The 27,297-nt window shown below is 37.4% G+C and overlaps 2 protein-coding genes across 4 annotated transcripts in view; both read left to right on the top strand.

Moving 5' to 3' along the window:
• Positions 1-19,992, top strand: part of NUP205 (nucleoporin 205) — a 53,994-nt gene extending 34,002 nt beyond the window's left edge. For both annotated transcript variants that reach the window (XM_026109485.2, XM_026109484.2), the window contains exons 24-43: positions 431-580; positions 957-1,031; positions 1,715-1,872; positions 2,819-2,899; positions 3,747-3,938; positions 5,566-5,836; positions 6,303-6,401; positions 7,525-7,673; positions 8,121-8,312; positions 8,504-8,625; positions 9,760-9,898; positions 10,096-10,222; positions 11,212-11,288; positions 12,764-12,892; positions 13,412-13,538; positions 14,258-14,424; positions 15,092-15,215; positions 16,111-16,239; positions 16,938-17,011; positions 18,211-19,992. In XM_026109485.2, coding sequence (XP_025965270.2) covers positions 431-580; positions 957-1,031; positions 1,715-1,872; positions 2,819-2,899; positions 3,747-3,938; positions 5,566-5,836; positions 6,303-6,401; positions 7,525-7,673; positions 8,121-8,312; positions 8,504-8,625; positions 9,760-9,898; positions 10,096-10,222; positions 11,212-11,288; positions 12,764-12,892; positions 13,412-13,538; positions 14,258-14,424; positions 15,092-15,215; positions 16,111-16,239; positions 16,938-17,011; positions 18,211-18,363 — 2,735 coding nt within the window. In that variant the 3' untranslated portion in view covers positions 18,364-19,992. The remainder of the gene's footprint in view (positions 1-430; positions 581-956; positions 1,032-1,714; positions 1,873-2,818; positions 2,900-3,746; positions 3,939-5,565; positions 5,837-6,302; positions 6,402-7,524; positions 7,674-8,120; positions 8,313-8,503; positions 8,626-9,759; positions 9,899-10,095; positions 10,223-11,211; positions 11,289-12,763; positions 12,893-13,411; positions 13,539-14,257; positions 14,425-15,091; positions 15,216-16,110; positions 16,240-16,937; positions 17,012-18,210) is intronic.
• A 318-nt stretch (positions 19,993-20,310) lies between these two features.
• Positions 20,311-27,063, top strand: ARL1 (ADP ribosylation factor like GTPase 1). Of its 2 annotated transcripts, none has more exons than XM_064510705.1 (6): positions 20,311-20,413; positions 22,912-23,049; positions 24,311-24,392; positions 25,421-25,532; positions 26,240-26,418; positions 26,694-27,063. In XM_064510705.1, the coding sequence occupies exons 1-6, from the start codon at positions 20,326-20,328 to the stop codon at positions 26,722-26,724; spliced, it is 630 nt and encodes a 209-aa protein (XP_064366775.1). In that variant the 5' UTR covers positions 20,311-20,325; the 3' UTR covers positions 26,725-27,063. The 2 variants fall into 2 exon arrangements, with proteins under 2 accessions (XP_064366775.1, XP_025965295.1); XM_026109510.2 differs by lacking the exon at positions 20,311-20,413 and adding an exon at positions 20,606-20,842.
• The last annotated feature ends 234 nt before the right edge of the window (positions 27,064-27,297 follow it).

Genomic DNA, 27,297 nt, shown 5'->3' with positions numbered 1-27,297 from the left:
TATAGGAGAAAATGTGTGTTTTTGAAAACTAATAATGCCATGCAGAGCTAAGGAATTAAAAGGCTGGTGGTTGGAACCACTTGTATATTCCCCTCTTCATTTGTAAATAATTTGGATATTATTTGGTGATACATTAATTTTTAAATTAGTAGATTTGCTTTTAGATGATTTGTTACATAACTTAAGAGTCTAAATTAGGTCAAAATAGAACATGAAGTCTCCTGCAGACCCTGGTTCAAGCCTTATCAACTTGAGCCAAACTTGCGGTTTATGTTGAGTAGATGTCTGACTGTTTTCACTCAGATTTTAATTGAGCGTGTAATAAGTAATGACATCCCCTAAAAGCCTTTTCAAGCAATAAATTATATTTCTTTGAAGCAAGCAATATTACTTATGTTCAAATTATAATTGCTGCCTTATCCGCACTCAGAACATGAAATTTCAACACTGAACCAAATGTCATGGCTGATGAAGACTGCAGCTATAGAAATGCGAGTGACATCGTTGAACCGCCAGCGCTCCCACACACAGAGATTGCTGCATCTGCTGCTTGATGACATGCCTGTGAAACCATACTTGGGTAAACTTTTCCTCACTTTATAAATCTGAATGCTGTCCTCATTCTTGTGGAGATTTGACTATCAGAAACTGGGTCCAGACAGCCTAGTGATTTTACAGTGTTCATCCAACTGCGATTATTCATAACTCAGCTTCTGTGAGGAGTCTTTCTAGGCATTTACAGTACTGTCTAATCTGTATTTGATAATTGACTGGCCTCTACTAGGTGATAAGTGTTGTTTTCATTTTGCTATCAATCAAGGCTGTATTCGCATTAATGACGTATACAGGAGAGGTTTGTCAGTGTGAAAGAGAAGACAGAGAGAGCACAGGATTGATAAAGTAGTTGGATTTTTTTGTCTTAAATTTTGTGATTAATTACATTTCATTACCCTCAGCCGATGGTGAAGGAGGAATGGAAGATGAAAGTCGATCAGTCAGTGGGTTTCTTCACTTTGACACTGCCTCCAAAGGTAAGCATTCTTACTAAGATAAGTTTCTGGTCCCTGCTATTTAGGGTTCCCTGTAGAAGGGACACTTTGAAAAAGAAAATAGTAGACTTTCAAAACAGTAACAGTACATGGAACACTTACTTAGTACGAAAAGAATGAATTTTAGAGTTTTGAGATAAAGGTGGTTGGAGTGAGTAGAAAATACTGGACTGGAAAGGAAGGTAGGAGAGTCTGTGTTTAAGCATCTGTGGAAGGGCAGACTAGGAGGTGACAGTCTAAATTTACTGGTAACAGTAACCACAGTGACACTGTTGCTAAGACTGAACATATTTATATTTTCACGGCAAAGAATTTAAAACCCAAGTGATCAAATTTAGATTCCTTACTAGGCTTTTAAGTCTGAACAAAAGACCTGCTTGGTTCTCTTTGAAAACCAGCCTGCTTTTATTTAGGAGCCAGAATTTAGAATCTTGCATTTGTAAATATTGAGTTAATAAGAGAATAGTTTATAATAGAATTAAGAATTTACGACTCTACAAAATGTTCTTAAGCTCCTTGTATAGATTGATAGCACTTTCTGAAGATTTAATGTTTTCTTTTGAACCATTTCACATGAAGATTTGGATTTACAAAGGTTAGGCTCCTATTGTCAGTCAACTTTTCCCTTGTTTCTGAATATAATCTGAATTGATTTACATTTCCAGTACGCAGGAAGATCTTAAGTATCCTGGATTCAATTGACTTCAGTCAGGACATACCAGAGCCTTTGCAACTGGATTTTTTTGACCGAGTTCAGATTGAACAAGTCATTGCTAATTGTGAGCACAAGAATGCACGCGGGCAAGTGGTCTGCAATGCCAAGGTGCGCAGTGATCTGTGTTCTCAAGTTACATATGCCATTCGTATCTTGACTTGATAATAATTTAAAGATTTTTTTTTTTAGTGATCGTAAATAGTTTGAAGACTTCAAATAATACTTTGAAACTTGTTTTCACCTAAAGAATATTGCTGTTTCAGATATGTGTATAGTTTGTCTTTCTCCATCCAAACTATTTGGATTAACCTACTTTTTCTTCTGTCTTGTACACACTGGTTTCTCATTTGTTCTAGACTGATGCATCAGTGACTTTCAGGAAATATTTTCCTATCCTAATTGTTTTTCCCATCTCAAAACACCTAAACAATATTCCAGATATGACTTCTATGTCATATATTTCATGCGTCTGCAGTACTGAATTGTGTGTACTGCAGTAGTTCTTAAAAGCTGCAGTTAAGATGTGGCATATTGTGGTGAGTAAGTATAATATATGTGGCAAATGTATAATAAATAGTCCTGAAAAAATTGATCCAAAAGACAAGGGACAGAGTAGGAGCGGAATGTAATGTAGAAGTGAAATGACCTTAATGGTGATAGGAACACAGCTATTGCATATTAGTAACCACTTGTAAAATGTGTTTTAGTCTTTAGAAGAAGCTAAACCCTTACTTCTGTCCAAGTGGACTACTGGGGGGAGTTGAAGAGGGAAAGGGATTGTGGTGTGTTAGAAGAATTGATGAAGGGATAGAGCACTTAGGAACAGGAGAGAAGGAAGTGAAGGAGTGCAAAAATGAGAAGTGCAGTGAGAGAGACTGGGCAGCTAAAGTACTGCAATTAGAAGATGAAACAGGATAAATTTTAAAAAATGAACAAAGCTTACCTGGAATCTCAGTTGCCTCTGTTATTATATAGCTATCTCCTAAACACTTCCGGTAGGGACAAGTACACCTTTCTTGTGTACAACAGTTTGCTTTTTCCTTTTCAATTCCAGCATCTTCACAGAGTTTTGGTTGCAGAAGTCAATGCCCTTCAAGGAATGGCAGCAATAGGCCAGAGACCTTTACTTATGGAGGTAAGTATAGAAAAATAAATTACTGTCTTTGCTCTTGATGGTTTTCATATACTATCAAGCAGTATGCTTTATAGTAAAAGTCTGTGGATTTGAGTCCTAAACTTTGAGTTAGTCATTCCTTAAGAAATGAAAACATTGGATTATTTGGTAAGAGAAACTACTACTAAACATACTGTTCTCTAAACAGCAAAACCGGAGAATGTTTTCTTTTTTCTTGAACCTTTTGCCTCCCCATCTCCCATAACAACTGCAACTCCCACCCTGCTGTACAAAGAGTAGGGCATGCTGATTTCAAGGCTGGCTATTGACAAATCCAGTGTATAACAGCAAAGTTGGTCTTGCTGTTTTTCTCAGAAAGGTTGCTGATTTATGTCTCTTTTCCTCTACCTAGATATAGTTTACATGCATCTGAAGGAACTTTTCTTCTGACGTTCCTGCTATCTTTTAAATTTTGTTGAAATTGGCTAAATTTACTTGTAAGTTTCTGCAGTGAAGGAGAAGTGATTCCGACTAAAATGTGAAGACAATGTAGAAATAGCTTTTTCACAGTTGCTTTTGAAATTCTGATTTTAAAGCATACACTAAAAAAAAGAGTTTCCCTAGTTAGAACTCTTTTGTTATATGCTCGAGCATAGTGAAAGGCAGCTGCCTTGCGAAAACCAGCTCAGAAATGGATTGGCCTGTCTTGCTAAAATGATTAATAGCAGCCTGTTTCTGATAAACTGAAGAAATGCTGTTTATTTTTCAAAGACTATTACTAACAGATAAGACTTGTCATCTTGAAATGTCTTTGTTATCAACTTCTTTTACCATAACATAACTCATTTGCTTTGTCACGGGTGGTTAGGAGATCAACACTATCCTGCAGTATGTACTGGAACGGAACAAGCTGCTGCAATGTCTCCATGCTAAGAGGCATGCTTTAGAGTCATGGAGACAGCTGGTGGAAATTATACTCACCGCCTGCCCCCAAGATCTTATACAGGCTGAAGACAGACAACTGATTATTCGTGATCTATTACAAGATGTACATGACAAGGTAATGCTCTACTGGAAACCAGTCCTCTCCTTGAACTTTGTTGCTGTATGTTTTTATATCAAAGGGAGATTAATTGTCAGGTAGCATTCTTGGTTTTAATCCAAAAGAATCTGTTTGCATTTAGATTTCAATTTGCAGTTTTCTGATTGCTACTTTGCTAAAATTGTATGTGCTGGGGACAAAAGGGTTACTCTGTATTCTTGCATGTCTGTTGTTGAACTATAAACCATATATTGACAGATTTCAAAGACATTTCAGTATAATCCAGTGTGACGATAGTCTGGAAAGGGGCTGTGAAAAGGATACAACTAGTTTTGAAGAGGAGCATGGAACAATTCACTGAGGAGAGGAAGGCAAAGAACACTGCAGTTGTTAATTTAGTGCATTTAGGTGATTCACTGCAAATCCTACCACTGCTTCTTTTGAAAAATGAAAGAGTTGAATGAAGCGTCGTAGTAGAAAAAGTAAAGATTTTACAATTGGAAGGGCTTCTGGAAATGTGAGAGTTTGCTTTGTCTTAAAATATCTGAAGTCTAGGTGTTTCACTGATGAATTACATCTGTAATTTTTGAGACAAACTAGATAATTACTACTGTCCCAGTCATTCTCAAAGACAAAATGTAATGAAGAATCTTTGTATTGTTTAGACTGCTTGAGCTTTAAAATTTATATTTTTTTGTTTTATTGTGAGAGGTATTTTGTATGTAGTTCTTCTGATTAGGTAAGCTATGTGTTGAGAAATATATATGAAAATATTACATTTTTTTCAAGGAAAAGGTAACTTTGGGGGCTTTTTTTTGTAGTTTTCATTATTTTTTCTCTAAAAAGTCTCTAAAAATAGTTCTTGGTTGAATGTGGGTTTGTGTTTTATGTGAACAGAATTTAAAATTGGGAAACTGGGGAGGCCTCTACTGGCCAAAGCAATTTCTTTGATTTCTGAAAACTTTACAGAGCAGAAGTTTCAGGCTCTAACTATTTTTAAAGGAAACTAAAGGTGATTGTTTTCTCAAATTAACAAAAATTCTGCTTAAAAAAAATTGCAGAAAAGTGTTCTACTGTATTAAGCAACTGTATATGCTTAAAATAAAAGTTCTTTGATTGTTAGTGATATTGATACCAGGTTTACTTTTTAAATGATGATGTGAATTAAAATAGTGTGTGCTAACTTCGCTTTAGTGTTTCTCCACACCTTCTTAATGCTTCTTTGATGCTGACCCCTTATTGTATCTTTACCTTTTTAATGGAAACCTTTTTCTTAAGTAACCATAAAGCTAAGCGTGTGTTGGTTGTTCTTCCTCTAGTTTATGTTTAGGTATTTTACAAATAATGCAACTAAAATGTCAGCACATCTGGACTCTTCCTTCCCTTGCTCCCATTCAAATCTAATTATCATCATGACCATGGCTTGTGGGAATAACAACGAGAAGGCTAATGGTCTTCTCAGTTAAAATGTGTTCAGCTCATCTTTCTGGATGTGTTTCATATGACACTACTGATTTTGATTTGTTTTAAATAAGGCCTTATTAATGAATTCCTTATGCATATGTAAATGAAATAGCTGTGTAAATAATTGCTTTAACATCTCACGAAATCAGACGCTTCTATTTTTTTATTCTTCTGTGTCAAGATCCTAGATGATGATGCAGCTCAGGAGTTGATGCCAGTGGTAGCAGGGGCTGTGTTCACCCTGACTGCCCACCTGAGCCAGTCTGTGAAAACAGAGCAGAAACAGCCACTTGCAGTCCCTATGTCCGGACAGTCCCAGTATGTCCTGATGCTGGATGGTTCTTTTACCTCATCAGCTGGCTCTGAGGGCATATCTATGGGTTTTGCTTCCATCGGTGACTCCTCCCTCCACATCATCTTAAAAAAGCTGCTGGATTTCATTTTGAAAACAGGTGTGTTAAACTTTATGGAGTGTGTGTGTGTGAATTCTAACAGCCAGGAGGTGGAAGGATGCACTGAACTGCTTCCCATTACTGAAGTGAGGATTTTGACTCCGGACAATTCTGTGCATCTTCTGTAATTACTATAGATACCTTTATAAGTGATGTTACTAACAAGAATAGATTTAATAATGCCATATTCTTCTTTTTTTTTTGTCTAAACCACAGTTGAAGAGAGGTGTATAGTGTAAATAGCCATAAAAGGAATTTCATGCTGCCATATTTATAGCAGCGTAAACTTGCTGCATTCACTGTCATAACTACGTTTTTATTTAAATAGTAGAGTTCTGATTTAAGAAAACTATTTTGGTTATTTTTGCTAGCACTGGTATAGGAAAGCTAAATTAAGGGTCAGCGGAAGATAGTGTTATGGAATTTAAATCTACTTGGTTTTGATTACAAATATTTTTATGAGCAGGTGGTGGCTTCCAGAGAGTGAGGACGCACCTTTATGGATCACTGCTTTACTATTTACAGATTGCCCAGAGACCAGATGAACCAGATACTTTAGAAGCAGGTATGGTACAACTGTGTTTTGCGAAAGAACAAAAAACTCTTGTTAAACCCAGAATGGTATAGTTTAGGCATGCTGAATTGTCTCTTGGAAGTAGGTAGATTATGCAGACAGTTTCTGTCTTCTTCCAAGAGCACCTGAAATTTAGTCTTCTCTTCTAAATGATGCAAATCTTCCCCTCTTCTGAACTGCTTATTGCCCATGTATTCAAAATGTATTCTAGATGAGAATATTAACTTCTGACCTCCAGCACTAAAGAAGATAAGTAACTTGTGTCCATTTAACGAGTTATGCATTGTAACTACAAAATTATCAAGGGACTGGGGTTTACATGGAGCTACTTTAGAACAGTTAAGCTGTAGAAATATAGTGCCTCCCCCCATTCATGGCACAGTGTTGGTGTTAGAGAAACTTCAAAGAGTCTTTGATATTCTTTCTGTTTATTTAGCTGAAGACCCCTAGGAAAAAGAAACGAAAAACAAAATTTGTTTCCCAAGCCAGTCAGATCTGCTGCTTAACCTGCCAAGAGGGCTTGTGGTGAATATCACATTCTCTCTCTGTTAATGGCTTGAATACTGGCCTCATCAGCATTTCTAATCATTACTTCATCTTACAACTGGGATGAAGATGAAGAAAAAAATTTGGGGCTAGTACCTATGCATGCAGACTCTTACTGCTGTTATTTAATTGGCTTTCTGAACTACAGTAGTGAAAATACCGGTGGAGTTATGATCCCTTTATTGTTTGCTTTGGATTTGGCACTTTCCCACTGCAATCATCTTGTTTACTTCCTTTCACACTGAGTATTTTGGTCCCAGTGAAAGTTCTTAAGCTTAATAGATTTTTCTAAGCAGACAATTTACATGGGTGGTGCAAGTATGCAGATGCATGCTTTTTTTTTTTTTTTTTTTGTTCTGGTTTGTGTGTCATATTTAGGAAAGAATAGATTTGCAGGAAAATTTTTGCACTTAAACTAAAAAAACCCTTCTGTTTTGTTTGTAGTATTTCTTTTTCTAGATAGAGAGTGCCCTGAAGGACGTAGCCTCGGCTTTACTATATCTAAGTTAATGCTGAACTGTCAATCTTTGTATTTTTCCTTTATTTTTGGTTCACTTGCCTTTTACAGCTAAAAAAACAATGTGGGAACGTCTGACAGCTCCTGAAGACGTGTTCAGTAAATTGCAGCGGGAAAACATGGCAATTATTGAGAGTTACGGGGCAGCCCTGATGGAGGTGGTCTGTCGTGATGCTTGTGATGGTCATGAGATAGGCCGGGTAAAATATCTATTCCTTTGGAGTCACTGTTTTGTTTGTTTCATAAAACTTTTTACAACTGCGTAGAGAGTGAATCTTCATCTTATAAAACAAGAACATTTTTTTTGTAGATACTTTTTCACCTGAACTTTTTTCTGTCCCTTCACATTTCCTTCAAACTGGTGAACAATAGAGACATATGTAATAATATATTAATTGTTTTTCAAGAAAAAACTACATGGCCCTTTGAAAATAAGAAAATTTTGAAATGTCAGAAAAGCTTAAAGTATTTTCAAAACAAAGGATTATGCTTTTAGTATAGAAAAGCGTTCTACTTTTAAGAAGCTGTTAGAAGCAACTTTTTAGCATTTTGTATTATTAGGCATTTATAAGAAATCTCATCAATCTCATTGATAGATTTAATTCTGGGTTTTTTATTTGTTTTGTTTTTTTTCCACCCCATCCCAGATGCTGGCATTGGCTTTACTTGATCGTATTGTTTCAGTGGACAAGCAGCAGCAGTGGCTATTGTATCTCTCCAATAGTGGCTACCTGAAGGTGCTTGTGGATAGCCTAGCAGATGATGATCTGACTCTTCAGAGCTTACTCACACCCCAGCCCCCTTTACTTAAAGCTCTGTATACCTATGAGTCCAAAATGGTAAGAGGACTTCAGGGACAGTTCTGTGTTGTTTTTAAATAAAAGTTGCTTGTGAATACTTTGCATTGACTGTACTCAAAGGTATTTTGTTAAATAATAGTATTTGAAATGGTGCTAAAATCAAGAGAGAAAATACTCAAATAAGTCTTATTGTTCCTCTCTGATACTTTTCCTTCTCCACTGTTCTCTAGGCATTCCTCACCAGGATAGCGAAAAGTCAGCAAGGGGCATTAGAGCTGTTGAGGTCTGGAGTGATTGTGAGGCTGGCACAGTGTCAAGTATATGACATGCGACCAGAAACAGACCATCAAGGGTGAGTTTTGGTTCCCAACTGATTTTGAAACTATAATACAGTCTTGGAAGTGTCTTTATAGCCTCAAGTCTTGTGCGTGAATATTTGCATATATATTCTTTTTTTGTTTTAACCTATCAGTAACTTAGTTTGAAATTATCTTTTATTGACTGAAAATTTTCAGATCAGTGAGTGTGAAGTTGTATTTTATATCCAGTTACTTATAGAATGTAAAATTTTCCTTTTTGCCTGATTCCTTAGAAACGTGGTACATGTATTTTTCTTTCTTTTTTTAATTCAGTGGTAAGTTGCTGAAATCTTCAGTAGCTAAATGTAATGTCTGAAAAACAGTCTATGCTGTAAATTTCTTTTGGGGGTTTGCAATTGTAGAATGGTAAGTGCAGAGTTCATCTTCCCCCCGTAATGCACTAAGGATATAGCAGGGAAGTAAATACAATTTTAGAATTATTTCATAATCTGTAGAACCGTTCCATAAGTCATGTACTGCTTGACAAGTTTCATGGGGTTTTGCAGTGTTGTTAGTCGTTGTGATGACTGAGAGAAGATCACAAAGAAATTGCATAGTTAGGGGAAATCACTGTGTTTAATAGTTCATTTCAAACTTCAGTCCTTGGTTTAAATACACGGTTCTTTGTGACACAGTAGGGGTTGAAACACATTGTAAAAAATTAAGACTTAGACAAGTACTTTGTTTAAAAGAGCCAATTGGCATGTGTAAGGCACTGGCCTGTCTCACCTGTAAGGAGATTGTAGAGGACTGTACTTATCAGTGCCTTTAGAATTAAGTGTACTTCTTCCTAAAACATTTGGGAAGATTTAGTTTTACTTTAGGCTTAGTAAAGAAAACAGATGTGATATCTCTGTATCAATGTAACCTAATTTAATGTAGTGTACAAAGAAGCAATATTCTCTGCATAGAGAAAATGTCTGACAGCAACCTTTTAGGTAAATTGCAGAGCAATTGTATCTCAAATGTGTTTCTTTTCTATTGTAAACACAGTTTAACTGTGGACCTATTACTGAAATATGAATGTTTGCAGATCCCTGAGTGTGGTTGTAAGCTGAGGCTCTGCTTTGCTAGTGGGCTTCAGTTTTCTTGCACCATTAAGCTTTTTTTCTTTTTAACCTCTTAAGAATGTTTGGCATGAGAGAACCTCCAGTCTTCATTCCTGCTCCAGTGGAACGTTATCGCCAGATTCTTCTTCCAGCTCTTCAGCTATGCCAAGTGATCCTCACATCCAGCATGGCACAACACCTGCAAGCAGCAGGACAGGTAAGTTCCAAAAGATGGTAAAGTACTGCTGTTACTGCTTGTTCAACCGAATTATATGTCATCTTGCTCTGTCAATAAGCTCTTTCTTTAATAACATTCTCACTGAGAAATTGCTCACAAAAGTAAATCATTGTTTCCTTTTATGCCCTGCTAAATTTTGGGTCACTCATGGTTGCCTTTTTCTTCCTGTGGTACAGGTGTTGCAGTTTCTAATTTCCCATTCAGATACTATCCAGGCAATCCTGAGGTGTCAAGATGTTAGTGTTGGGTCTCTCCAGGAACTCGCCTCCCTGACAGGAATAATAAGCAAGGCAGCTTTGCCTGGTAAGAATTGCAGTTTTAAAATCTCTTCTACCCATTTGAATGAATCTCAGTGTTTCGTCTCTCTAAATGAATAGTATGATGTATAATGGAATATCTATTACATATAGAATTTTCTTGAGATGTTCAGCTCTGGGAAAGATAAGGAAATGTTAAATAATTGTTCTTGAAGTAGGTACAGTGGATTTGCAGAGACCGTAGTGCTCATATCAATATGCTTTTGACTTCTCCTTTTCTTTATGTGCTACCTGATATAAGCGCTTTTTGTCTTTGAGATGACTTGCAAATAGTAGTGTTCATAGTGCATGTGATTTCTTCAAAGAGATTTTTCATTCAACAAATTCTTCAATTGAGGAAATGAAGACAGAAAATTGTACGCATACCTATATCTTTGTCACTATTAATGTTTTCTACATTTCAATTTATTAAAAAAAAAATCTTCCAGGGAGAAGCACTGTACATTAGCATAGTGACATTTCTCTTATCTTTATAAAGGACTTAAAGGGCAACTTATCTTTATAAAGGACTAATCATTATTGTGATGGATCTAGTGATTTCTTCTGCATGCCAGAAGTCTTGCTTACCATATTAAAATCACTTCTCTATTTTGACTAAATAGATTTCCTTGTTCAGGAGGGGGATGTCTGACTATAATAGAAAGAGGATTGCAGAACTATAGGTCATGGCCAAAGTTCGTTTGCTTACAGTGTACAGTGCTTTGCACAACTGCTACTTCTTTGTCTTCTCCCTTGCTTCCTCGCTCCCTCCCTCCCTTCCTCTTCTAAGCAGAACAGTGAGCTACATACTCACATGTATCTCCTAGTAACTGCATTTAGATCTGAACATGTTTTTCTAACAAAATGTGCCAAATGTCACTTGTATATATTGCTGGAAATTTTCTCACCAACTCTTCTACTTAACTGCATATACGAAAAATATAAATCTGTGTTGTTTTGAAAAATGGTTAATTTAATGGCTGTATATTTTATTAGGAGTGCTAGGTGAGCTGGACATTGACATCAATGAAGGGACGCAGATGGAGCTACAAGGACACATAGGCCGGTTTCAGGTAATAAAGTTGTATGTTTAACACTTGTTCTTTTTGAATTATTTATGTAGATAAGAGTTTCATCCTGGTTTTATACTCTGAGTATAGCAGTCATGAAATGGATGTTTTCCAGCATTAAGAGGATATGTATATATTTTCTTCCAAAGAAGTAGAAAAGACAACATTTGGCAACACAACAGTGAAGTCAGGGACTTTGTTCCCCTCCTTGGCTTACGGTTCACCATATGTGGGGGAGAGGAAGAATTTGAGGTCAATGTCAAAGCATGTGAAATAATGCAAAAGTATCCTGTTATTATCACTTTTGCCACAAGCATGTTTCCAGCCTCAGAGTTTGTATTATCTAGCATGCTAGTGTTTATTTCTTTGCTCCCTGTTTAAGAATAAGCTGGATTGAGAAACAGAATTAAAGCTCAAGATAGTAGGTCTTGATCAAAAGTTATCATTGCAGACCTTTTTACAGCTCAGCATTCACCATCCAACAATTTTTTTGAAGCCTTGTTATACATGTGAGCAAAAGCATTTGTCAAGAAATATATCTTTGCAAACTAACTGGCTGCACTTTCAAATATTTCTGATTGCAAGAGCAGGATGTGTTCTGTGGACACTTTGATAGTAACTACTGGCCAGATCAGCCTAAAGCAACATAGCAAGCAGTAAAAGATTGCTGTAACGCTGTAACTGTAACTCAGTGTTCTCCTCTTGCATCCTGTCTGCAAGGAACTCCCATGGGAAACAACAGAAAGGTTTCTTGTTATAAAGAGGTTTAATTTGTTAATTTAAAAACTTCACTGTTAGGAGCACAATTGTGCAAATCAGTCATCTGTTATTGTAGCCATTCTCCCATTATTTTCATCAAGTCATGAAAGGATTTAAATGTTTTACTCCTCCCCAGAAGTAATTAGCAATGAATCTTTAATCTTCAATATCTTTTTGAACATGTTCCACACAAAACTGACTTAGTCTGAGGCACTTTAGTAATCTTAACGGACATATATAAACTAAAACCAAATTTATAGATTGTTACTGCTTTTTATGAAACTATTGTGAATTGGCTTCTTTCACTCCACTTTTATGCAACCTACTCTCTCAAGATATCATTAGTTTATCTAGCTAGGTCAAGCTGTTTTAAGTAGAAATAGGTAAACTTAGTCATGGATGCTAGTCAGTATAATCTGAAAGAAGCGTAAGATGAGGTTGCTTACTTCTGAATTGCTTTCAGTTCTTGAGGAGCTTCTTTAGGGTGCCATTAATTTTTAAATTAATTAAAGGTGGGCTAAAATATTGTGTTTTAAAATTTAGTTTACAAAGGACTAACTTTTTTTTGCATTACTATCTTTCTATTGTATGTTAAGAGATTTGAGAGTCCTTGGGATTTGTACTAATAAATATGTATCACTTTTCTGCTTTTAAAAATGAAAAGGAACATACATCTCCTTTGCTGAGTTTCTGATTAAAATGTTGGTTTCTTATGACAGCGCCAGTGCTTAGGCCTTCTAAGTCGTTTTGGTGGTTCAGACAAACTGCGTCAATTTAAACTGCAAGATGATAATGCAGAGGGAGACAGAGTTAACAAGAAGGATGAGATTGAGTTGGCCATGCAACAGGTGAGGAAACAAGCTGCTAAAACCTTCAGTCTCAAATTGTGAAACTTTAGCTGGTGTGCTGATTTCTTCAGCTGCCTTACTTGCACATGATTTTAAAGAGTAGTAATGTTCTGCACTGTCTTTAGTTTGGTCGGATTCCATCTTTTACGTCTATCTAGAATTAACCTTGAAAATTTGGTTACTTGTATTTGCATTAGCAACCACTTTTAATTTGATTCTAAAGTCTGTCAACTTTCGAGTTTGAAACTGTTCAGGAATTTTAACAGTAAAGGGTACAGAGAGCAATGGACATCAGGAATTTAGAGGCAAAGAGGAGTTAAAATTGACCAGGAATTGTAGCTAGCAGGTTTGGGAAAGATGCCTAGACTTGAAATAGAAGAGAGGCTGTAACTAAATCATCACATTCTAGTGAGAAGAGACAGAGCAAAATGTATTGTTTATTGACATGTGTCCATTTAAAATTGAATGCTGCAAAGCCTGTAGGTGTTGTAATTGACCTGCTGTCACTTTTTTTTGCAGATCTGTGCCAATGTGATGGAATACTGTGAGTCACTTATGTTGCAAAGTGCCCCCACTTTTCAGCACACTGTTTGTCTGTTTACTCCCAGCCTGTCAGAGTCAACCAACAGAGATGGGTCTCGTCAAGGTGAGTTTTTGGCTTGCTATTTATGACATTGAATGGTGACATTTGGGCTAGTAAAAAGTAATGTATCAGAGGGTGTAGTTTCACAAACACTTTAAGCCATCTTATGGCTACCCATTTTCTTAGGCTGCAATAAATGCTCGTGCAGCCTTGCACTAAGCCAAATCAGGGAACTAATCCAAGTTAAAACAAATGTGGCCAAAGGCGGCTACACATCCTTGTAGCCTCAGAAACACATGTATCAGTACAAGAATGTGAATGTAAATAAGTAGCATAAATTGGGGGAAAGGGAAGATGAGGATTTTTTTATATTCAGCAGTTATGCTAGACTGAAGCATGTGAAACTAGGACCTCATTTATGACATGCAAGATGCATTTTATTGCTGATAGGAGCTCTTCATTATGACACATGGCAACAGTTTACAGTGTGTTGTCATGCAGCTGGATGGTTAAAACATTTAAATAGTATGTCACTTGTGTCTTGTGATCTACTTAAGTTTCATGTGCCATACACTGTACTGTACTATACTGACTGCCTTCTAGTACTGCAGCCTCAGAACTTTTCTCACAGACTTTCATTCATATTACTTCTGCACAGAAATACAAAATAAACTTGTCAGTGCTTCCATATCTTTCACTAATTTAGGGATAGAGTGGTACCTTACTGATTTTTTTTTTTAAATTTAAAATCCAATTTATTTTAACTTTGTGATCTTTTCTAGATACTCAAGCACCAGTGGTCCCATACTGGCACTTGCCTGGTTTGGGCATTATTGTCTACCTCTTGAAACAGAGCACTAGTGATTTCTTCAGTTACTATGATAGCCATCGTCAGAGTGTTAACAAGCTGCAAAATGTGGAACAGCTCCCACCAGATGAAATAAAAGAGGTAACAGTTCTGCTGACTCAGTAGGTTTTATCCTGAGTAGTTAATTGTATCTGATGGATTATCGATTGCTTGTAACTTAGATGGAGACATAGCTTTAATAGAGATCCCAAAGCATCTTAGGAAAGTGAATGGTCACAGGTCTTGTGCATGTTTCTTTCTACTGTGGATGCAAGGATCCATGGAACGGGTGATGTAAAATCTGGGGGAAAATATTAGGCTTAATTTTGTAAAAGTTGTAATTCAGTTATACTGGAAAATTGTTGCTAACACTTTGGGACTGCTCATCATTTATCTTTCTTGAATAAATAGATGTAACATTTACAGTCTCAGTAGCTGTGAATTTTGCATCAGTTTTTGCCAAGGTGATTGGATTAGAGAGAGAATGGATACTTTATGTGGAAGAATAATGACTGTGGTGCTATCAGAATAAACTAATAAACTGACTGAGATCCCAAATGAACATTTTCCTTGCTCGTAAAGCTGCTTCGGATTGTATTTAATTTCTTCATTTTTTGGTCAGCAAGGTTATGCAAGTTAAAAGTAGAGCGCACTGACTTGGGGAAGTAGTAGCTGACAGGGTTATTGATAAGTTATTTTATTTGTTTATTTCTTTTAACACACTGTTCTGATTTGCTACAATCTTCTTGTTTCTCTCTTCTTATCACAGTTGTGTCAATCAGTTATGCCAGCTGGGGTGGACAAAATTTCCACTGCCCAGAAATATGTTTTGGCGAGACGGCGCCTGGTGAAGCTGATAAACAACCGAGCCAAGCTGCTTTCTCTCTGTTCTTGTATCCTTCTAAAATTGAAATAACCCTCAAAGCAATGCTCTAGAAAAGCAGAGAAATAGGATCAGGTGCTTTTTACCTAAATAACAGTTAGGTTTCTCACCACTTTGAAAAAATACTTTTTGTAGAAGGGAACTTCTGTGACAGGGAATTGTTCTGCTATTGTAAATATTCTCAAGTTACTACACTGGCTGGAAGATGAGTGGTAATTCCCATCATATAGACCCTGCCAGGACATTCTACAGCATTATGTTGGAGGAAGTATTACAGCCCTGCTCTTCAGTTTAGTATCCAGGGACACTACACATTTACACATATCTACAAGTGCGGTGGAAGAAGTACTTCAAAAAAACTTTGAGGTACCTGTTAGAGCAACTGGAGTTCACGGTCTTGTAGTCAACTGTACATATGCTTAATCCTGCAAACGTTAGTAATTTTATGGAAATTAACTAGTCATGCACATCATTGTCTGTAGAGGATCAAAACTTTCCTTTGGAAAGGAAAGCTTTAGGAACTTTAGGAAAGGTATGCTCTTGCAGATGTATCTGTTGTAGCTTTTAAGATATTACTGTCATCTCCAGCTTTAGAACCTCCGCTTTAATTCACTGTCTTTGTAACTATCATTATAAATCAGTTGAGCACTTGTACTCTTGCTCCAGTGCAGGGTGCTTGTCTTCAGGGAAGTAGCAGGTACTGAAGCAGATAAGGAGAGTGCAGGCGATCCATTACTGTGCCATAGCAATGTGGGTGGGAAGCTTCTGCTCGGAGAGGTGACAGACAGTTGAAGTAACATCTTCAACTGTTTCTTTAAAGTGGTTGTATAAATATGCTCATATAGAAAGAGTACAATCTAAAGGCAACAAACTTAGACTCCTTCACTTTAGATGTGTGTCTACAGATATTATAGAAACATGTCTTTTCATTCTTTGGCGTCATCTGGAACACTATCTACTGCATTGCACACCCAGTGATTCCCAAGACCCACTGCTGTCTTCCAGGACATCGTTTAAGAGAGGAAGACTGCAAGGTAACACTTCTCAAATGTCAAGGTGCCTTTGAATAGCTTCTTACAGCTAAATTTAAAACTGATTTGCCACTATTAATATTTTGCCATTTATATTTAATAAAAGGATTTTGTTTAGATTTGGACATACCCTTGGATTTTCCTCTAGAGTATTGGCAATCCAAGTATTGTTGACTGATAGACTTTGGGGGTTTATTTATTATGCATAATCTCCAAAGAAAAGTGTAATAAACTATTTTTTATTTCTGTTTTCACACCAAGTGAAGTTCAAGTAATATAATCAGATCAGTGATGAAAAACAATGTATATAAAAATATTTTTAATAGAATTATCTAAGATGAAATTAAGAACTAAAATGAAGACTGCTGTTTTTTGAAAGTATTTCTAGAATTGTAGGTACCATGATTCACCAAAAGATTTTAAGAGTGTTGAATTTTGGTAAAAATTAGGAATGGAAGGAAGTCAGAAAGGTAGTCTAAGGGGGAGCTTTTTGCTTAAAGTGCCATGTCATGTGATCAGAATTACTTATGGCTCTTACTCTGATGAGAGACTATGCTAAGTCAAAGGGAAAAAAAAACCAGTTTCATTTCCAATAGTGTGGAATATTGTGTTTTAAATTCATTTTATAACTTGATGTGGAGAATATGATGTTGAATAGCCAATATAATTTCTCATTTCTCAATTTCTCATTCTATCACTAGATTCTTTTGGTTCAGAGCCTAATTTGGATTTCAGCAGTGGACTGAATCGAGTGAGCCAGCATGATATAGATCAGGTGAGATGTGACAGTCTTCTCTATTGAGAGCAGCCTGACTGTAGTTTTCCCATCTCTAAACAATCTGCGGTAATTCCAATGATAAATAAATTATTGTAGGACTAGTGAAGTGTTGTAGTATTTTTTGAAGGGCTTACGAAACAGGTAGCAGTTGCACTGCTACACACATATTTTCAAGTCTTAATATACAAAATTATATTAAATGAAAAATAAGCTGGAGTATTACAAATGCTATTAATCATTCTTATTTTCTTGTAAACTAATCAACTGGTGTGTATTTTTTAATAATTCCTCTCTGAAATCATCAGCTATCCTTGAAAGGCTTACAAGATGAGGGTAGGATTCCCAATTTTCTCTGAATTTGTAGATGTTTACTTTAGGTCAGATGCAGATAGGCTGTAGGGAAATGAGACTGAAAAGGGTAACAGAACCTGAGGAGACTATAAATCGTGAATGCCAGAGAGAAATTATTTCTGCTTACCCTGCAGTTGCATAGTTTATGTTAATTGGACTCTCAGCCAGCAGGAAAAAAACAATCATTTTTATTAATAAACCTCATTTTTGAAAGGTACTGCCATTTCTACTGCTATTTGTGCACAAAAAAGCTGTGCTCAGAAACCTGCTTAGACTCAAATACCATTATTAATATCTAGAATTGTAAAACCAGATGTGTTTTTTATGATGAAGCTTCTGTATTTCATTTGTTTTCAAGTAAAATATATAGTAATATCTTGCTAAAATGCTTAGAATATGATTAATTTTTTCAGTAGTTGTTTACATATGTATTAATGAAAAAATGTTATCTATGAACATAGACTCTTTAGTAAACAGTCCTTAAAAGACTAGGAAAACTTTGACATTCTGGAATGACTATAGCTGAAAAAGTCGAATTATATAAGACTGTTTAATTCCTCAAACACTTACAGAGGTTGTAAAGTTGTAATATGTGGTTAATCCCTAAATGCTTTGAGTGACCCCAAAACATCCATAGAAATGCTCTTCATTATTTCATTTAAAAAAGAAACAGAAGAATGCAAATAATATTTATTAGGGGAAACAGGAAAAAAAAACATACGCTTTTGAAACTGGTTGAAAAGAAGAAAGCAAGGTAAAGGGGTTGACAGGTAGCTGATGATGGATAAGTGGACATTTTAAAAACTGAAGACTGTATTGTTGACTGCAACAAATCTGTTTTTCAGCTTCAGATTGAAGCCACCAACAGTTTTGGTGAATCTCTGCAGAAGAAGCTCCTGGACATCGAAGGGTTATATTCTAAGGTTCGGTCACGCTACACCTTTATTCAAGCTCTTGTTAGACGTATTCGTGGTCTCCTGAGGATATCAAGGACCTAAATGACTCTTACACATGTTGCTTGCCCCTTGAAGCAATGCACAGGGGCAGGCTTTCCCGATCATTGCATTTTCTAGAACATACATTTTCTAAATAATGTCCAAAAATATTTTGTTACCATTTTTTTCTTACCTCCAATGAATCATTTTTGTGTATTCTTTCCTACTGCTCCCAACTTGACAGTAAAAATAAAGAATTGTTTTAAAATGTGTTACGATTTATGTAAAATTTCATGCAAGAAAGAATTCTAACAGAGGATGTAAAGGAGACAAAGGAGAGAAGTTCTGCAACTGTGATAGCATTACATCTATGGATATTTTCAAGGAAAACTAAGAAGATCTGGGTCTGTTCATGCTCTTCGTGCTTCACACACATGTAATGAAAACGTGTTTCGAGTCTCAGCACTTGCAGACAGGATGTGCTTGCACTCTACTGTATGGATTCTATATGAAAGGACATCATTTGGCCTTGTGAACTACTTGTTTCTGCTCCCCCTTATCCCACTTTTTTTTCCCAAGTACAAGCTTCTTCCCTTTGTACAATTCTAGATATGAAAAAAAAAAGGAGGGGAAGGCATGGAAGGTGGCTGCCCTAGGCTGGGAAGCATTTGGACTAGACTAGGTTGGTTTTGATATCTTGGGGGAGTAAATTTTCTCTGTATTATTTTTTGTCAGAACAGGAGTATCAAGACAGAACAAAATGCACAAGGAGAGAGTCAACATGCTTGAGTGGTAGGTTGGTTCTGTAGTTACAGGATATTCTCATAAGAGACTTTCATACCTCATTTGCTCCTGTGTAAAGAGAATAGTGTAACCACTGCTTCTGTAACATGCAGTTTGTTGGATTTCACTCTTACTACACTCTGTTCTTCAAACCTCACTCCATGTGTGCCTTGTAAATTCTGTCTCTCCTGAATTTTCATTACATAGTATTTCCTATTTTTAATGATTTTATACTTATTCATGTAATTAAATTGTGCATATGAATTACAAATATCCTTTTTGCTGGGATGATTATAGCCCTGCTATCAGATGATGGTTTGTTAGCTATTCCATCAGAATAGCTAGATATTAATAGTTTATGTGGTCAGATTCTATCTGTTGATTCTCAACAGTTTTCTTATTTTTCCACCATCTCAGTGAAAATCAGGAAATCATGTACAAAGTTTCTTATTAAAAAGAATGTAATTTTGGAATTCTGCTGGCTCAGAGCAGTTTACTACATTTTGGAGAATTTCAATATGGTAGTTTTTCCTCATGGATGGACACCATTATTTACCTTTTGGAAATCATTCCTGACTGCTGAGAACTCTGAATATTCCAGGTGTTGAGAGTTAAACTGCTCTACTACACAACCAAGAACATAGGTGCTGTAACGTAACCAACTCTATTTTGTAATCTGTAACATTTTTACTGCGTTTTTATACTGTGATAGGCTATAGCCTTCAAGTAATTAATAGCATGCAATAACTGCAGATTCTATTCTCCCCTTATAGTCAGGGAGAGCAAAGCAGACACTTCTTTTACTCCTTGTTTTGCCATGGAACACGTGTTTATGATGTGGTAATCAGTTGTGGTACACCCTGCTATAGTAATCTTCTGTATACAATAAAGTAATGTTAAAATGTTTAAGTAAGGTTCCCTTTTGTACGAAGTTTGCAGTGCGGGAGCTACATATGTGTAAGGGCTGCTTTGTGGAAGATGATAGTAGTTTACTGTGTCCAGATCATGTTGCTTGCAAGTATTACCTGAGGGCCTGCCCCCTTTCTTCCTCTCTGCAACGCATATTTGTATTTATTCGCTGCAGTTCGTATACTTTCCATGTGGTGATCATTGACGCGTCTTTAAAAGGGGGGGGGGGGGGTGAGTGCTAGTATAGTTTTATGCCTGAATGGGGTTTCAAATCTGTTTTTATTCGGGAATTTTAAGCTCCCGTGACAGGAAGGGAAAAGGAGGAGGAATTTAATGCTCGAGTTAAGCAGCAGTCATCCTTCTCCGTGCGCGTTTCCAGCAGCAGTCATCCTTCTCCGTGCGCGTTTCCAGCAGCAGACAGGTAATTTTGTGCTTAAAGCCAGCGTTGGGCTTTTTTCGGGGGACGGTGGGGCAGGGCCCCGCCAAGCCGCCGCCTCCCGCCAAACCGCGCCGCCGCGCTGCTGGCGCCGCCCCCGCCGCAGCGCCCCGAGCTCCGCGCCGCAGATTCGCCGCGGTTCTGCCCCGTGTGCTTTTTTCTTTTCTTTTCAATCTCCCTTTCTCCTTCCCTCCTGGTTGCAAACTAACAGGGAGGGCTAGGGGAGCCCCACGCCCAGCCCAGCCACTCCCGGCTGAAGGAAGGCGAGCGCCGTGTCGAAACGGCGCGGGTCGGGGAGGGCGCGCCTCGTTTACTCGCCGCGGCGTTCGACGTGGAGGCTGCGAGCGGCAGCGACAGGGCCAGCGGGCGGGACGGGACGGGGCGGCCGCGGCGCGGGGTGGTGGCTCGACATGGGTAAGGAGCGGGCGGGCTGCCGCAGCGCCTCGCACCGGCGCGAGGCGGCGGGTCCCGGCGCGCGGCGGCGGCGGCCGTTGGAACGGCGCGAGGGTCCCCCCGCCCCGCCCCCCCCAACGGCCTGTGGCGGCGAGAACGGACGGGGGCGGACGGGCCCTGGGGGGCGCTTGCGGCGTGAGGGGCGCGGCGAGAGCAGCCGGGCTAAGCTGCTCGCGGAAAGGAGGCGGGGGGGGCGATCCGTGGAGGTGCTTGATGGCTCCGAGCTCGGCCCGGCCGCGGCTGCCAGGCGTGGAAAGCAGCTACTGCCCAGCTACGTTAAAATTTATGCTCGAAGTGTGAAAGCGTAGTACAGGCCGCAGGCTGCCGGGCTGGTCTGTGTTGGCAGTCATGTTTCTACCGTTCAGGTGCTTCTCCTTTTGGTAATGCTGCTGAAGTTGCTTTAGGGGGACGCTTTTCAATGGTTTATTACCAAATTTCCAGTGACGAATCGTAGGAGCAAAATACCACAAACACATGTTTAGTCAAAGATCGTAACGCTTTTGTTTTCTTGAAACAGACTCTGTGTGTGTGCTGTTCTTACAATCGTCTAAGTGAAACTGGTGCAAGTATGCAGTGGATTGTTAATGAGGAATTAATTATGAAAACATATTTTTATATATATAGTACTAGATAAAATAGAGGGAATAGTAACAGCACCTAAATCTAGAAGTTAAATGATTAATGTAAACTAATCCTATTAAAGATCATATTTGGACAGTATTTTAGTGTGAGAAAAGGATATCAATATAAAAAGAGGAAATGAAGGAGGTTTGGCATTAACCAAAATTATTGACTATTTGAGAGGAAGGAGCCATCTTCTCTTAGGCTTTCATGGCTCTCATATTTGCTTTCAATGTGAAATGTTTCTGTCAAAATACCTTTTGCAGTTTCACCCTTGAATTGTGTTTATGCTTCACTTGGTTCTGTTAAGGCTATTTGCCTATTGTACAGTAAACAGTACCTTGATTGTGCAAACATGTAACAGATGGTCCTTGATACCTTGTCTTTATTTTATAAGTCAGTAATATGCAGGGTTTCTGTGATGGGATGGGCTTAGAAGAAATAAAGCAACCTGATATCAGTTTGTATCCCTTCTTATGCATAAACACACAGCTGTCGTTTCCCTCCTCTCCCCAGAAAGGCATCACAGTTACCTAGAAAAGCAAACACAGTGAATAGTTTTTATCAAAAAGCTATTTGAATAATATTTTCATTGCAAATTTGTCTTATCTTTGATATATTTATCAAAGCATGATCCTAGCTTGTTTGGTATTTCCTTACCTTTTTCAGAGTTCAGGTGGATATACAAAATTATTTTTTAGCACTAGATACGTCTCTCATAAAAAAAAAATCAGGAAAAAAGTTTCATCATTATTGGCTCAGTAATGTTTCTCTACTTATATCTTTAATAGGTAGAGATCAGACTGGTGTCTGGCCACAGGTACTATTACCTAAAGGAGATGTTGGGGGAAAACAATTTTGAACAAAGGCATCTTAGGTCAGCTCCTAGACTTCTCCGTAGCATTAAGTTACTTAGTGATTTAGTGCAACTGCTTAGTTTTTGATGGACTGCAACATGTACATACTAGTTTGTGCTTCATTTTAAGAAAATGTAAGTGGGTGGTGCTGATGGAGACCATAAACTTCAGGGAGAATTCTTTCAAGCCTAAGAGTGTCCTTGCATAGTCTCTTGCACTGAAAAGATGGAAGCCAATAAAAACAAAAAAGAAGTTGATTCAGATTTTGACAAATGAGAACAAAGGAGAAAATCCTAACCACAAAGAGGAAGCTTGCTGCTGCTGCAACTTGATTTTTCTTGGGTAAATCTACGATAAAATAGTGGTATAAAAAGAGGAAAATATAGTGTGGTTCAGCACACACATCTAAGCAACAACCTGAGCCAGTCTGTTTTCACTGAAAAAAAGATATTGCTGTTCAGTAAGGTACCAGGTCTGTCTTTACAGGTCTGTCTTTACATACTCTGCATTGCTAGTTTGCATTGAAAGATCTTTCTCTTCTGTTTTTCGTAGGGGGCTTTTTTTCCACCATCTTTTCCAGTTTGTTTGGAACTCGAGAGATGAGGATTCTTATCCTGGGATTGGATGGAGCAGGAAAAACAACCATTCTGTATAGATTACAAGTTGGAGAAGTTGTTACTACCATTCCGAGTAAGCGATCAATCCGTTATTAAAAATAGCTGATTTGACTGTAGCTCTGATATGCAGGCTTTGTCAACTGAACTTGCTACATGCTTACTTTATAAACAAAAGGACCATGTGGTGTTGGAGCCCCGCACTGTTGTATTTAAGGGCTTTCTTGCGTAACAGTGTACAGTGTGCTATAGAAGCAGTACAGAAAGCAATATTTTATGCTACCCTGTTGAACACAACACATTTGACCTTAAGTTTGTTACCATGATTTGGTAGGTTTCTATTGAGAGGTAAATATTCAATAAATGGTAACTATTGACTATCAAAGTCTTTGTCCGCAAACATAGCTCTATTGTGAATTTTAGAGGTCCTTATTGAACCCAGTTTCACACCTTTTAAGTTCTTATTTTTGGCAAGGAAATAGTGATTTTGTGTGTCTCAAGTTTGTTATGTAAACTTATTTTTTACACAGAAAAGAAGAAATGCAGATGGTTAACTTTAGATGCTGTAGAAAGTTAGTGTAACAAAACTCAATGTGAGATGTGAGATGATGATACTTACTCAAAATAAAAAAAAACAAAAAAAGATTCCACTGATTGATTGTCTTAACGTTCATGCAGTCATATCCATATATTACGAACACTGAGATGCATGTGCCAAAGGGATCTTGCCAGGATCACTCTGTGTAACACAAAGAACAGGGGATGCTGGCTGTCAAGTCCTTGTCATGTCTCTTGGGTTCCTTCCATTATTTGCTTCTTCATTTTGTGTTTCTTCAAGTTGATAGGAAAAGGAATGGCATATGTGATGTGCCGTAACCTTATTGCCATCTTGCATATGTCACGGTACGAGATCTTCTGCTGAGATATTGTCTGCCGTGGTCTTATGAGAGTGTAGGTCTTCTGGTCTTAACATAAGAACACATCCCCTAGTATTTTACTGCTGTCAGTTATGTACTTGGTTATTAAGACAGGCAATTCTTTTAACTGTTGTTCTGTTTTTTTGGTGTTTTCACACTCGCTTCTGTTCATACTTCATTTGTAACAACCTTTGTATTTGTTACAAATCTCCTCTACAGTATGTTTATAATATGCCTTTATTTTTTCAAAGGTTATTGCATTATTTTGAGTCTGTTGGGGTAACTTCTCAAGGGACACAGACTTAATTATGTAGCTACTGAAGATTTTCAGGCTGGAAAATTTTAAACTAAAAGTGCAGTATTTTTCATCATAAAAATAAAGAAAATCAACAACAGTGAAATTGCTTCACTTTGTTTCAGCAATTGGCTTCAACGTTGAGACAGTGACGTACAAGAATCTGAAATTTCAAGTTTGGGACTTGGGAGGACAGACAAGTATAAGGTAATAAACGTATTTCTTAAAATGAAAAGTTATAATTAAATTTCTCTAAAAGATGCTGAGGTCTTGAAATTCTTAATAGCTGGCACTTCTGAAAATTGGTTCCATAAGTTTAAATCTGGCAGAATTCAGTTAATGCAACCTCTGTTTTGGACTACATATTGGGGGGGAAAAAAAAGTGAACATTTTCACTTGTAGACAGTTTTGTTTTAAAAAAATCAGTTTATTTGTGTAGTTTGTAATTGGGCAGTATTCTGAGAAGGCAGGAAGTCAGTGATATAACCCCCCCTAAAATTTTAAATATTCACATTTTTTTAAGAATGCTAAGATGAAAAAAATTAAATTTAGGTAGAGATAACAATTCTTTTCTGAGTAGTGAACTATACAACTTTTGTAATGAGTGATTATACTTGCATAATTTTAGTGATCTCTGTAGGACCCTTTTATGGTCTTCTCAAGATTCCCTTTTGAACACTAGCTGGTAAAGTGCAGTGCCACTTTCCTTCCCTTTTTAACCTCAGTAAAGTTATTCTGAAAAGGATGGTTTGTTGTGATCTTTGTTAATTACCTGACCTACCTGTTCAAATTAGTCATTTAAAAGATTTCTCTTAGTTTAGCCTTCTTAGGTGACCATAATGATAACTATGGCAAATGATAATTTTAATACAGCTTGTTTTACAAAAGCTAATATAACTATTTGCAAAAAGCTTGTGTTTACAAACTTCCTCTGTTGCCCTGTCCTTCAGAGGTTTCAAGCTGATGCCCTGCAAACTAATTCCTCAAATAAGTCTGTCCCCAGCAGTTCTGCCCCTTCCCTGTTCTCAAGGCTTATCTTTTTGGTTGTTGAGAAGTAGTATTCCTACTGTCTGTTACTTTTTGTAACCTTTTGAATATACCTTCTAGTTGCTCCCTTAGGCCTTTCACCCCAGAGACAGTTTCTGCTTTCTCTGAGTAATTTGTTTTTCATTATCTGGCTAAAAAAGCACTGTTCAAACTGCGGTTATTTGAGCAGAATTATTTTTCTTCTGCAGGCCCTATTGGCGGTGTTACTACTCAAATACAGATGCAGTCATTTATGTAGTAGACAGCTGTGATCGAGACAGAATTGGCATTTCAAAATCAGAACTTGTTGCTATGTTGGAGGTAAGAAAACAAGGACCATGTTTGTATCAGTAAACTGGAAATTGAGAAATTATAAACCTTTTCTGGAGCTAATGTGAAACTTGATTTTTTTTTTCAGTCCCCAGAATAAGCCCTTGCAACACACCTGACTGAAAAGCACTAAATACACTGCAGATTTTTTTTTAAAGTTTTATATGGTATTATCTGGTCCGTTAGTTATATTCAGCCTTTTGGTCACATGCAAACTTAACCTGTCTGCTATGACCATTGCTCAGTACTTCAGTGGCAGCAAAATCAGGGTTACAGCACGGGGTGTCCTACTACTATGCATTGAAACTGAAGAACATACGCAGAACAGAATAACATGAGTAAGGGGAAGAAGGCATGAGTTAAAGAAAGAACTTCATTTTTTTTCCTCCAAATTCCTGTAAACTTTTTGATATGCCTTGTTAAATCCAGTTATCAGCTTGTTTAACTATATAACAATACTCACTAAACCAGCCTTGTTTTGAAATTGTTCCTATGTGATATCATGCTAGGCGCAAATAGAATTAAGAGTGTGTCACTCTTTCTCTGAAGAATTTTCTAAAACAAAAAGATTAGCAAGCTGAAAATCATTAGATTAGTTGCTGAAATTTCTTTTCATTGTATGGGGTTTTCTCTGCATAAATAAATTCTGTTAAAAAAAAAAAAAAACCCTCCAACAACTTGCATGATTTGTCCCTTAGGAAGAGGAGTTGAAGAAAGCCATTTTAGTGGTGTTTGCAAACAAGCAGGACATGGAACAGGCCATGACTCCCACAGAAATGGCAAATGCGCTTGGCTTACCAGCTTTGAAGGACCGAAAATGGCAGATATTCAAAACCTCTGCAACTAAAGGCACTGGGCTCGATGAAGCAATGGAATGGTAAGTAACAGTCTAAATCATGCTAGCTTCATTGGTATCGGGTGAGGACAAAAGGATGAGCAAGAGCGTAAGTTAAGTAAGTGAGATGTAGGCATTTTAGAACTTGCCCATTCACACTGCATCTAGCTCGGTCCATATTGCTCTGGGTAGTAATCTTAACTGAATAAAACAGAAGTCCAAAGAGCGAGTAGTTTACTCCTATATATGATGTACTAACGATGTCTCAATGTATTTGAACTGACTTTTCAAGTAAACTGACTTAACCTTTTTCCTAGGTTGGTGGAGACCTTGAAGAGTAGGCAGTAATACAGCGCTGACTATAGCAAAGAAGTTTTGACTATATCCAGCATCCTTCTTTCTGCAGTCAAGTATTTTCAGGCCATAAATACTTGTAAATAGAACAGATTGAAAATGACTCCTGTAAAGTGGATGCCTCTTTTGAACTGTAAAACTGAACCAAGTGAATGTCTGTGTACATTAAGATACTCCATTTTTTCCTTTGTGTTTAAGTATGTACTTATGTTAATTTGTATGAAGGTCTTATTGGGTGGGAAAATTTTTATTTTTTTTCTTCCTTTGGTGGTTTTAAGTTTGAGTGGCTACTTATTCATGTAATTAAAACACTAATAAAATTTGGAACTGTCAGCTGTCCAGCCTGATTTCTGCAGTTCGTAGTGAGCTTACTCACATGTGTGGTGCTTGGTACAGGCTGCTTGCTTACAGAAACTGACTGAAGTCCAACTGATATCTGTTCTAACAGTGGTGTAGCTGAACATTTAAAGAGGGTATTTTTGTTTTTAAAAAGACGCTTTACTTATGACAGTGAAGGGGGAGTTTCCTTTAGCTGATGCTATGATGGCTTCAGAATCTCTCAGTGCA

This window comes from Dromaius novaehollandiae, chromosome 1 (assembly GCF_036370855.1).
Source record: "Dromaius novaehollandiae isolate bDroNov1 chromosome 1, bDroNov1.hap1, whole genome shotgun sequence".
NCBI classification, from domain to species: domain Eukaryota; kingdom Metazoa; phylum Chordata; class Aves; order Casuariiformes; family Dromaiidae; genus Dromaius; species Dromaius novaehollandiae.
Note: the sequence above shows the minus strand (reverse complement) of the source record. Positions and strands in the feature narration are given on the sequence as shown.